This window comes from Protopterus annectens, chromosome 8.part0, assembly GCF_019279795.1.
Source record: "Protopterus annectens isolate FY-2018-M chromosome 8.part0, PAN1.0, whole genome shotgun sequence".
Classification (NCBI taxonomy): Eukaryota; Metazoa; Chordata; order Ceratodontiformes; family Protopteridae; genus Protopterus; species Protopterus annectens.
Genome location: NC_056741.1, coordinates 943,195,452 through 943,208,935, shown reverse-complemented (window position 1 = coordinate 943,208,935; position 13,484 = coordinate 943,195,452). Strand labels below are relative to the sequence as shown.

At 34.7% G+C, this 13,484-nt stretch overlaps 1 protein-coding gene across 2 annotated transcripts in view; it reads right to left on the bottom strand.

Annotated features, from left to right (window-relative positions):
* The window catches only part of LOC122809171 (FXYD domain-containing ion transport regulator 3-like), a 240,474-nt gene that overhangs the window by 152,742 nt on the left and 74,248 nt on the right, over nucleotides 1-13,484 (bottom strand). For both annotated transcript variants that reach the window (XM_044080460.1, XM_044080461.1), the window contains exon 5: nucleotides 10,329-10,352. In XM_044080460.1, coding sequence (XP_043936395.1) covers nucleotides 10,329-10,352 — 24 coding nt within the window. The remainder of the gene's footprint in view (nucleotides 1-10,328; nucleotides 10,353-13,484) is intronic.

Here is a 13,484-nt window from a genome sequence, read left to right as displayed (position 1 = left end):
AATTGCAAGCATTTAACTCACATTTCGAAAATACAAAAAGATGCAGGGGTTTATGAATATCTGCAGCCATTTTCTTCATTGTCATGTACCTGCAAAATCAATACAGAACTAAAATCCAATTGGTCAAAGTCTAGTTTCCACCTTTAAGGTGTGTGAAAAGTTGTCAGCTTTACATTGTCATAACTGACAAATTTACCAGCTAGTAACGAGAAACTGCAGCAGTCTGTACAGAGTTACTGTGCGTCATTTCTAGTTTAGCAAATTACAATATTTCACTGGCCAAAACATTAATATGAGAGTTTATTTACTTAGTGTTGCAATACAACATACCTTTTTCTTTTATATGGTTTCTCCAAAATTAAAAATCAATCACTCTGTTAACTTTTACATCATAAAACGGTCTTGCCAAAAGCTGACAAATCTGTACTCAAACTTATTGGTTCATGTAGGCTGAGATTCCTTTCTGAAGCAACTTCAGATCAAATTAGAAAAAAATTGCTGGGATATTCAAATTTTTGCTAATGAAATCAGGTGGAAATGAAGACCACTAACTAAGCACTGGACATTAAAGGTGATTTTAGACACAAAAGAACTTTGGAAACTAAAAATGTAAATATTAAATGTTAAGGGGTGAAGTTTTCCTTTAACTGCTCATTTCCATCATGTGGAGCTTCATGAACTAGTATACTGGATCAGTCTGAATAGGACACTCTTGGTAAAACAGACCAAGACAGTAAATCTGTATTTCAACTAAATAAATACAGACCGAACATTATCTAATTGACAAATGTTTCATGCAAATTCACACCAAACACTTTCAAACGGGCCAAGGTCAAACAACCCAAGGGTGCATTTGCAATTTCTTCCATCTGGAAATTAATCCTATTTCTTATTCTTAAATATACAAACCCTTCAGACATCACTACATTCTACAGTGTGTAGATTAAATACTGCAAATCAATTTTTAGTTTAAGCTTATATTTATATTCTCAAACTCATTTTACAGTCTCTGCCTTTCTCAAAATCATGGCCATAGCTCATTTTCATGACCCTGCTTTAATGCATGCATCTTTGACTGCAGATTTTGCCATTGACATGGTCTACAATAGTATCGCTTTCTTCTTTCCAAGCATTTTCCAAATATTTAGATGGTCTTTTTAGCATTTATTCTTATTAGAAATTATATGAATTTCTCTCTGGCATATAGTACTGGCTACATTTATACATTCTCAAAAATCTGGCAAAGATTAACATTTCCAGTTTATAGCAATTTTCCTAGCAAGCGTAAGCAAGTTCCACAGTACAGAATATTCACATTTGATACATGGAGGAACTGGAGAATTACCCAGTAATATTACCCAGTTGGCAGATGCACAAAGCTTTCAGAGAATTATTAAATCAAAGCTTTCAAAGCTTTCAGAGAATTCTTAAATCAATCAATCGCAATAAATCTTAACTGAGAAATACATGAGACCAATCAGCTTTTTACATCAATAGATATTACAGATTTTATAGATACCTTATAACAACTGCCAAATAACTAAAATATTTCCATGTAAAAATTCTCCAGAAAACACAGTACATCTATTGCATAGGAGGTCAAAATCATAACAAATATAGTTCTGATGTTTCCCAAATTAATAATTCATCTTAGAAGTGGTTTTAAATCATCATTAATAAATGAAAATTAGGCTCTTAGAATACTTTTCACTAAAATCAAGCATCAGTTTTTTTGTTTCCCTCCCAAATTAAACAATTGTAAACCAAATGCGTTATACTTGGTAGCATGCAAACATTATTTTGCTAAAAATGAAAACCTTTCTTGAATGGGACCAATTTCAAATCAAAAATTAAAGTTGGTCTTTTTACTCTCAAAATCCCATTTGTAAGAGCAATAAATCTTTAATCCAGAGGGAATTCATGAATTGATTTTCATTGTGCCTCATAACTGCAAATCAACCCAAAGGAGAAAGATTTAGAAGATTTTCAATCATCAATTTTATTAAAGTCTGCAAAACCAATACCCCTATTCTTCCAGGATACTATATAGTTTGCTAATGATGTTTGTAGTTTTATAGGATACCATAAGAACATTTTTTCTGTCGTGAATACACATTTTAGGTAATATTTTTATTAATACTGTTTCAAAAGTATTCCATTTAAGATTCATCATTTCCTAAACAGTACAGTTTCCAGAAACAGTGTAATCCTAAGCATTTTGAGTTTTATCTAAACCAGTACAAAATTTTTATTTTATCATAATCCATTTATGCGCCAGATTAAATTTAAAATATTCAATTGAACATTTAAACTGCATACTGCTGATATACGGTTAAGTTTAAATCCTACATTCACACTGTTTCTAGTGTATTCTGCAAAGGGTTCAGTAACAAGAGCAAAAGAGTAAGGGTGAGAGTGGGCAACCTTGTTTAGTATCTATATATCTTAGGGTCTTGGTATTAAAAATGTACTTGGCTGAACCTAAGATCTGACACAGATTTTACCATAAAAAATTGGTATGGAATACACCCAAATATACAGAATTATGCCAATCAAAAGCTTTTTCTAAGACTAACTACAGCTAATTTTAAGTTATTTACTTCAGCAAAATATATAAAATTAACCTTTTATTATCATCCGCTTTCCTTGCAGAGATAAAACTAGTTTGACCTCCTTGAGTTAGTGATTTGACTGACAGTAATGGACATGTTATTAATCAGGGTTAAAAAGTGAGATACAGGCACACTTTTCTGTATAATTCCCTTCTTTCAAAATAGGAGGCACTAATAAGGATGGAATATCATTTTCTTTTTGAATCAATAGACATAGCTTATGTTTAAAAATGTATCTGAAAGAAATTTGTTCAATGAATTCAGTACCTGGCACTAATTTGCTCTTTAAATTTTCACAGTAATATGTTTAACCAAGTAATTTAATGAATCCGATAATTTTTATTAATCTGTTCATACAGTGTATTTTTATAATTATTAAAATGGTTAGTATCAATATCTGATAAAAAGTTATTCAGTTTCTTAAATTTAACATACATTTTGATTTTATATATATATATATATATATATATATATATATATATATATACACACATATATATATATATATATATATATATATATATATATATATATATATATATATATATATATTTATATACACATATATACATACACACACACTTAAGGGTAGTAACATATGAATTTAATTCTGTTAATTCCGTTATGTCCTTTACAATTGTTATTCTTAAGAAAGGCTCCATTCTGAAAAAGTTATCAAAACTCCTTGTCCCATTCATTTTATCTTTACATTTTTTTGATGAATATAAACTTTAAATAATCCCATGGAATATCATTAACTAAATAGTTATTTAACTCCATATACATTATTTTTGTGTGCCTTTAAAGCATAGTAGTCTTTTACATTAGGCTGTTTAGTTAAATAAGATGGGATTCTGGAAATTAAGGAAACATGTCAAATGATATTATGGACATGGGATCACCTCACACTATCTAACCTAAGCTGTAATTCTAGAGAAATTAGAATCTCTACATATCCTTGTTTGGGTTCCAAAAACAAATGTGTACAAAACATGGGATCTTTCAGCAAATGACACTGTTTTAGATGCAACATTTCTGTCCATTTTAATTAATTTAGCAGCAGCCGATATCCTTCACTCTGAGTACTTGAGTTTTTTTTCCTAACTGATATGCAATTAGTCACCTGCTAGGATTAGACCACCTTACATTTTAGATGAAATACATTTCTAAATAGTCTCCAACAACTTTAACTGCAACTCCTCTAAACCAATATGCATTCACAATCGTAAAACATCTGTCTATTCAAAAGAATTACAGTGCGTGAACAAATATGTTTTATTTTTGACATGACTACCGACTTCCATAAAGTGACTGCTCCTAAGAAGTTGGAACTAATATTTCATAATATTTCATATTCTTTATTAAACTATGTAAATGTTACTACACAGTAAACACCAAAAATTATATTTTTTCATATGAAAATTCTAAGAATGAATTGAAGGTTCACTACATAAATTTAAATTCATTGAGTCTGCTTGTAAAATAAAATTATGAATATTACTATGCGTGCACTCCATTTTACCCATACCACGCATTTCTAATGCTGAAAAAGGCCACTATGATGCAACATACATAACATCTTCTGTAATAAATTTATTGCAATTATCTCCTGCATCAGGAGGTTAGTGTGTCTATATGGCTTATTTCATGTAGGTTGACTACTAATACACACTGAAAAGGGTTTTTGTTTCCTTTGAGTTGATCTTACACAACTGTTACTCATCTCACTTCATGTTGAACAGGGAATCGCAGTGTTTTGAACTCTTTCCTAGTAATACACACTTGTATTACAATAATGATATCTTAGTAAACCAAATAGGTAGGGTGTTAAAATAAATGTCACAAAGTAATAATGATCTCAGTAATACCCACTAACTTAGCGTTTCCTCTAATGCATATAGTTAGGTGACAAGAGACTTCATTACTTAGCCATATTGTAATTACAAGACTGCAGTTTCAAGAATCTTACAATAACGTTGTAGCGTGGTCAACTTCTAGCAAGACGTTCTCTGATTCAGCTCAAATTAGGGCACCTTCAAAGCATGACAGAATTTCTTATGTTCATAAGAATTTTCTCCATGCACTCCAGATTTCACCTGTATTCAAAAAAACATGTTGTATGATGACTGCCAACTAAATTGTATGCAGGTTTGTGTGATATAATGCATTCTGGCATTCTACTTCTACTCGACAAGGAACACTGCATTTTTTATTAATGAATGCAATGTGTTTAGCATGTGTGACTGTGCATCAGTAAAAGTGCTGTAATGTTTGTGTGATTGACAGGGCTACAGAGCAATGAAGCCATCCACTCAGTTAATAGAGGCCCCTAGGCAGGATCTGGCTTGCCCTATTCCCAGCTGAAAACAGAGACAGGTTACTATAAAATTACCATTTACTGGAATCTCAACGCATTTGTGTTTTATGCATGTATTCACTAAAGAAACTAACTATGCTTTCGCTCAAACTGCAGCATTTTGTTTGCTAGCTCTATGGCAGTGTGAGAACACTCCATTTAACTCCAGATAACAAACATTTTCTGTCCTTTGAAGTGATGAAAAAGCTTCTGCACCTTATTATAAGAAGCACCTTAATAAAAAGTCAATGTTTAGATTTAACGAGAATACTTGTGCATTTCAAAAGATGCTTATAAAAATGGTGAAAACAAAATGACTGATGTTTATTAGTTTATCACTATATATGAGAGAGAAAAAAAAAAAGTGTGCACAAGAGAGGTCTGAAATTTATAATCTGCAGTCAGTATCAGTTTCTGCTTCTGTCAACCCCCCAGCCAAGACTATAAAAATAGACTAAATTTCTGCATCTGTCTAGGCCTCCCTGTTTCTATTTTTTTTTGTTTTTTCTATCCAAAGTCAAAACCAATAAGAAAGGAGGTGACTACATTTACATTCTGAAGTTTCATGTCTATCACGGAGAATCACATAAGCACAACACATACAGATGTATGGTGCCTAGAACTGAAGAAGCAGAGATTAAAGTAGCATTGCTACCATTCGTTTTTAATCACTTAGTTTAAAGCTGCTTCTGCATACTTTGAGAGCAATGAATGAAGTATTACATCATATAAAAGCCTGCCAAATTCTAGAACTGATTAACTGAAGGCATTAGTCTGATCTCAAATCTATAAGGAAAATACTAATTTTCTGCTAGTATGGGTGAAATTGCATACAAGAATCCTAATCTGTCCACTGATGCACATAAACATACAATGACAATAGTATAGCACATTTGTCGATCATGGAGATCGAAAGGTAACTGGTTTTGGAGACTCAGAAGAACCCCTTACGACTACAAAACCCCAAGCATATGGGTGCAATACAAGACTAATTGGAGGAGATTAGTGAGAGAACAGAAACAGTGTGGAATATTTAATGATAAATAAAACAATGCACACTGAAATGTACTGCTGAATATAAGAAAAGGTAGTGAGAGGTAGTTGGCACTGAGAATGAAAAACAGTAAATAATAAGCTACCAACATACCAAAAAGCACAACGCCTATGAATATAGGCTTTAAAGTCACAAGGTTCACTAAACAGCATTTTGGATAGAGAATCTAGCTGACTAGATGAACTGTTTGTTGGATAAACCCAAAATACACACAGGAAGATGAGTATTGACAAACCTTTAAAATATTTTTCATTAACAGAACACTGACCAAGTACAACTTCCTCATTTTATGGATAAACTTGAATTACAGTTCAGGTAAGTGAAATAGTCTCATTCTCAGCATACAAACATAAGTAAGATGAAGGTCATTCACAACTCACAGCTGTATGCTTTGTTATACTATCCAAACACCAAATAACCACCATCATCTTTACTTTGGTTTAGGCTACAAGGACTTGCGTAGTGGTTCTAATAAAACAGAACAAAAAACAAGAGAATTCCAGTACCTTCCAAACAAAGCAGCTCGCATAATCCACATCTAACCAGAATCACTTATTTACTTATATTAGTACTCAGTTTTTTTCATTGTTAAAATTATGATCTAAAAAGTTGAGTAAAATATATTAAAATCGGCTTATATTTTAGTTTTAGTGAAGGGTGCCACCATTTTGGGTTCACACAGTGACATTCATATTCAAGTACCAGGATGCAAGCTGCAATCATTTGAGAGGAGATGGAATCACCATTAAGAAAGAATTATTATTTTTTTTTTAAATGTAACCTACCATTAAATTTAAAGGGAGAGAAAAAAAGACCATCTGACACAGAAACTTAAAGTCCATACTCCTCACTAATCAAGCCCCACCAAAAAAAAAAAAAAAAAAAAAATTATATATATATATATATATATATATATATATATATATATATATATATATACATACATATATACACACACACACACACACATTTTATATATATATATATATATATATATATATATATATATATATATATATATAAATAAAACACACAGATACATACAACCAAGTAGAAAAGGAACTCTCTGACCAAAGAATTAGTATATTGAGTGCAAAGAATTAATATATTGAGTGCAGAAAGAAAAAAACGTCACTCGCATCTCTTAATCTATGCACTACATAGATGAGGGAGAGTAGAAAATTCTACTACAAAGAGCTGCAATAATAACCATATTATGTGAAGTACGTTCAATTGCCAACATATAAAGAAACTTGGGATTTTAAAAACAATTAACACAACAGTTTTCCATGTAGATCTTTGGTTGTGTTTTTAAGGGTCATACCAGCCCAGTCCACAGGCTCTAAAAAAAAGACTTTGCTGGTTTTCAAGTATGAAATGGCTTTGTCTTAAGACTGAAGTGTTTAGGACCACCTTGAAAATATTATTATTTTTAATCCAGCTGGAAAATACATTACTTTCCTTTTTCCAATGGGATAGTCATTGCAAATCAGTCTTTTCTCGTAACTTCAGTGCATTTGACCAAGTTGATTTTAATACAAGGTCCTAACTATGATGAACCTAGGTAAAGCTCCTTTTTTTCCTTGGAAGGATTAGATAGAGATCTGTGCTCTCTCCTTCAATTCCATGTGAAAGAGCTTCGGGAATTGGGGGGTCGAGAAAGTTAACCACATTAATTACTTTCCATAATTTGGGTTACACCATAAATTCTTATATTAAATGGACTTTAAGACAAGAAAAATAAATTTTCCTAGTAGCCATGTATTTTTAATATAAAAATTCTGTTTGCAACTCTTACTCTTCCATCAAAATTTAGGGTTTCTTCAAGGTCTGATTTTAGCATCCTGTTGACTTATTTTAAGTGGTTCTGTACATCACAGTAGTGACTAAAAATTACATTTAAAAATGGCAAAATTGAGAGAGCTTGTGGAGTGTTAGCAGTGTCCTTGTATAACCTGTTGGTTTTACAGTATTGTCACATATTACAATTATAATATCTAGGCAATTACCTACATTCCAATAGCATTCATAGGTTTCCACCTTGCAATACTTTCCAGTGGTGAACTCTGGTTCCTCAAACAGTTTTGAATTGTACACTTTTATTTTGCCCACTCCATTATAAATTGGCCAAGCAGTTGCGCAACACTGGCCTGGATACTGCACAATGCATATTGCTTTGCACCTCTGTGAGACCCCATTTTAAAAGTGCTTTTGTGTGCAGGATGCACAGGTTTATGAACCCCACCCTTAGTCTGCAGTGCCCTTTTTAAACTTCTTTACATCTTCAAGATATCCCTCTGTAAATTAACTGGAACACACAGTTATTTGTTTCCAGCATAGTCAGCAAATGCTGGCTATGTTGGAAACATGATAATTTGAGAGATGCCCACACTAGTATCCAGTATCAGTCTGATAAGGTGCAAATACCAGGTCACAGGACACAAGGTTAAATAAAGCAAAGATTCGTAAGTGAACTTTATACACTTTTGTACAGACATCCTTGGTAAATAACTTAGGAAAGCAAACATTGCAAGAAGGTTTTTAAAAATAGTTTAGTTGAACTATAAGGCATTTTTTCTTCAAATGACACAGTTAAGCAACTTACTGGATTTACAAAATAAGGCCGCACATTTATTTTTTACCTTAAAAACAGTGACCAACATGAAGACGGACTCATTCTTATTTGTGCACCGACTGGAAGGGATACCCCAACAAAAATTTCTAGCCACTGTTAAAATGTTAACAGACTGCAGCATATACATACACCTTTCCCAGGTAGTGGTGCCGGTTTCTTTCTGAAGTACCATTACATTTCTCAGTAACAAGTCTCAACTTCCTCTGCACATTATCTGTGTTGGAATATTCATCATCTTATCAAGGGCAGGACTCCCGTCACATCAATTGTGTCTGCTTATACTGTTAACTGTTAGTACTGAAGATTAAGACTCCAATACATTAATGAGCAATTTCAATTCCCCAAGTCCTCTTTTGCCCATCACTTAACCAAGCAGGGACTTGGGGCAAATTTGGAATCTGGATTAGGCTCCTCAATGGTCCCTGGAATGCATGCCTAACCACAGCTTATGGACCGGATCCAAATTTTGATAACACTAACTTACATGCAAGTCTAGTAACTCTATGCTTACTCATAGGATTTCCTTACTGTGATTACACAGAAGTGTAAAGTGTTTGGTACCAAAGAGAACTCTACTAGAGAAGAGAACTCTACTAGAGATTACTGGGTGGTTAGATAATTTACACCTATACCTTGCTTCATCATTTTCTTTTACCACAGAATGCAAGCCTTAATATTCTGCCCCTGAATGTAAATAGGGTTGAAAGCCAATTGCCATTTACCAGTGTGAAAATGCCCCTATCCCACAGCAGATGGGATACAGGATACATATTCAACATTCCATACTTTGTAGTAGCTCAGAGTTGCTGCAGCTTGCAGGCAAGTACAGTCACAGTGTGGCCCAGTCTTGTATACAGTGTCCAAATTCAACCTCTGAAATTCTGAGATTCACTAAAGTCTCCATTCTTACAACTACAGGTGTACGGAAAATATTTTTTGTCTTCTAATTAAATGGATATAGTATAAAAGGTCTTCCACATCCAAGTAGACCAACACCACAGTAGAAGCTAGTTTTCAAAAGAAATGCCAGAAATGTAGTAATGGCATTGTGATCCTTCTAAATTTTTTAGATTTAGAATCCAGAACAGAGCACTGATCCCACTAAATATTTCCATCTCAAAGCAGGTATTTCAAATGCCTGGCCATTAAGCCTCAACCAGCCGTCAGACTAGGAATTCTGATAAAGTACTGCACTATGTTCCTCACCACACGGGCTACTTATTTTTTTGAAGCTGAGATTGTGGCCCTCGAATGTACTAGTCTAAGTTTTGAATACTCCGCTTTAAAGTGGTGCGTTTGTCTGAAAAGAAAAATGGAGTCCAAATTTGCTAGTATGGAATGCAAGCCATTTCAAAACAAATTTACCCGAGTCAGGGATTCCCAGCTTGTTAAATCATTCATGTGGCACATACAGCTGCTCAACAGTTGATTAGCACATTTGGGACTTTGCTTCCCTTTCTGCAAGGGGGCTGAATGTTTCTTTCCACCAACTCACTCACTGTACAACTTGTATGCCTGCCCATATCTTCAGTCTGTTAGAACATGCACAGTTATGCTCTGTACCTTATACCAGTTTAGTCAAGGACAAAAAATTCATTAGAAATACTCTCATTATCTAATATGGCAATTTTGTTATGTTTCAACAAATAAGGGCAATTAAAATAAGCTTACCATAATAAAAGCGCTGATCAATTCCTAAAGAGAGGAGACAAAAGAATTATTGTAATCTCACTTACATCTGCAAAGAAAGCTACATTTTGCAGTTCAGGTATATTTTCCCTACACGATAACTGTTCAATACATCCCACAAAAGCTGGGTTTGTGATAGAAAATTTCTGAATAAAGTTATACATACTGTGATGCAAAGCGTACAAATACATACTGTGATGCAAAGCGTACAAATGTATGAAAATGGCTGCAAATCCCACCCCTTTAGAAGGTAGATGTGAACGTGGACAAAAAAAGTCAGCATTATCGAGCAGGCTTTGATTCAGTGCCTCAGTGTTGCTGTAGTATGTGACCTTAACTGGAAGGAACTCCAAACCAAGACAGGCTGTGCAAGGAAAGAGGCACACTATATTATAGCAGTGATTAGGAAAACATTAAGAGTGGATACTCTTTGGGGTGTGGGCGAAAGCTGGCCTGCAAGCAGACTAATCCAAGTTGGATGGGAGACCACCTACAGACAGGATGCCCATCCTTCTATTTAGCATCTGAGGAGCTGCAAAAGCTATTGCCTACTATAGTATCTGTTGTTAGGACAAGTTTCCCACACAGGTGTATTATGATCATACTGATCACTACAATGTAATGTTATGGAATGTGCATGCAAGTACTAAAGCAGTACTGAATTTGCCTGGTTGGAGGCAAACCACAGCTCTCCTCGATTATAGGTACAGTTTAATGCACTAGTGAATGCCCTAGTATCCATCTCACATATGCTCTGACCCAACATTTTTTTTTTTTTTTTTTTTTAAAAGAATGCAGCTGGGTTAGTGGAGTGTGCCCTAATGCAGCTGGGTTAGTGGAGTGTGCCCTAACCGGGACCCAACAGCTTGGAGCTTTTCAATAAAGAAAAAGACAGTTCATGAATCCTTAAAAAAATCTTGCTTAGTCTGCATGGAGACTTGGCTAGCATAGTGAAAATGAGTACAGATTCTGTTCATCCAGCATCTTTGGTCCTGGTGATATAAATCATGCTGCATACATCCATCAGAAGGAAGAAGAGTGTGGGCATTCAATAGTCCGATTGTAAAAGGCAATAATCGGAGACTCTATTCAGAGGAGGGCTTGAACCAGAAAATTATGGAAAGCCATACATGCTTCTCCGCACAGGACTTTGTTATAACTTAGTACTCTCCTGACTAACGTAAAGGTCACCAACCTTTTTCCAGGAAATAATTTAAAGGGCACAGGACACTGTCTTCTTTTGATAGCAATGTTTAATGTTTTAATGACAAAGATTAAAAGGAAAGATGCAGGACCTGTGGTTAGATGCACTCACAATTATGCCTAAATACACTCAAAACTATGCCTAAATACACTCAAAACTATGCCTAAATACACTCAAAACTATGCCTAAATACACCAAACACAGACCTTATTGATGGCCATGCAATATCTTCAAGACTTCAGTTCATGTTTGCTGCAAGATGTTAACCTGAGGAGATCCATGCAGACTTGCCTTCATTTTAAATAATGCATACTTTTTATTCACTGGACATGGCCTTTACTAATCTCAAAGCACAACTTTTACATCACTGAAATTACCTTTTGTAAGTAGAAACAAATCCTCCTGTTGCAATACAACCCTGGACACTGTAAACCACTAATGTGCAAGGGTATAGACCAGGCTCTTTCTTAGCCACCCAGACAGTAAGGAAGACAAGTTACCTGACCAAAATGGATCCAAGAAGGATGAAGGACAAACAGGATTTTTTCAGTCGGTATATGCTCAGCACATCCACTGCCCAAATCCAAGCTTAAGAATCCAGGAAAAAAACATATTTGCAGCTCGTAATTTCATGTGCACTGGAAAGAAAGTCTACTTTTACTGAACTCCACCAGGGTATGATTAACCAGAATTATTCTGGGTAAAGTTCCAGTAGCAGCTGATGAAGGTGGACTTGCATTAGTTCATCTGTGTCACCATATTTTCAGGCTGATCGTGGCTTAGTTGTAGATGCAAAGCAAACTACACTTCCAGGTATCAGAGTTCAGTGGCACAACAGAATGCCTCCTTGCTTGTTTATATAATACCCAACCAATTACTAGACACAGTTGTCTGTACTGAGCTCCATTTGTATCTCTTGGAAATTTACTCCGGTAGATGTGGAGGGAACAGCAATCTTCCTACCAGAGACACCAGATATACAAGAGGAACCATCAGAATCAATGCTGATATGATGTGGATTTACTATTTCTAGTACTTCTGGGCCCAACTATTAAAACAATTGCTGATGATTTTAGGAGTCTCAAGAAAAAAACAAGATGGTCCAACATTCCAGTGAAGGTGCTTGGATGCAACCGCTGGCAAACACCAAAGCCATGCATTTAGGAATCACTCATTATCATGTGGAAACTCCAGATAGGAGTGCCACATACTGCAAATGCCTGCTACCTAAAGAATCACCCATGGATAAGATGTGGACAGTTGGCAGCTTTTAGAACCAAGGTAACTAAAATGAACCTTAGAAATAGATATAAAAATAATATCTGTACACTGAATATTTTAAATTTTACCATTCTTATGATCTTTACTGTAGATAGGCCCATGGGAAGAGTCTTCAGTAATGCCATAGCCTTCCTATCTTGAGACAGGGCAATCTATTCAAACTACTAGAAGCAATTAACTGATAGAGTGGGAAGTGGTCCCACGGGGCTATGAGTATGCCTATAAAATGGAAAATGGCTCAACTCAGAGATAATATTCCTTACCTAATCAGATGTCAGGTGTAACCAAATGGTCATTGAAGAGAATCAGCCTGCTGCTGAAGAGGTTGGACAAATGAGTGAGAAAAGGAAAAAGATGGATGTTGGTTATACAGAGTACTAATAAGGTGGCTATTTGGTCACTGCAGACTTTTCAATCTGTCCCCTTCCCTTGATGCCTTCCTCTGATCCTATTGGCAAACCATACAAGATAGTTCTTTTTGTGGCCAAATTGCTTTGCTCTGGTATGTTTTTTTTTATAAATGGGCCGCTTACTACTGCTGCAGTTCTTGCTGGCTTTAGGGATGGTAGGCAATATCAGTTTTATCAATGGCATCATGTTTCATTTCTCTTCTAAAGGTTTAAAAAAATAAATAAAAAAAAATAAAAACACAT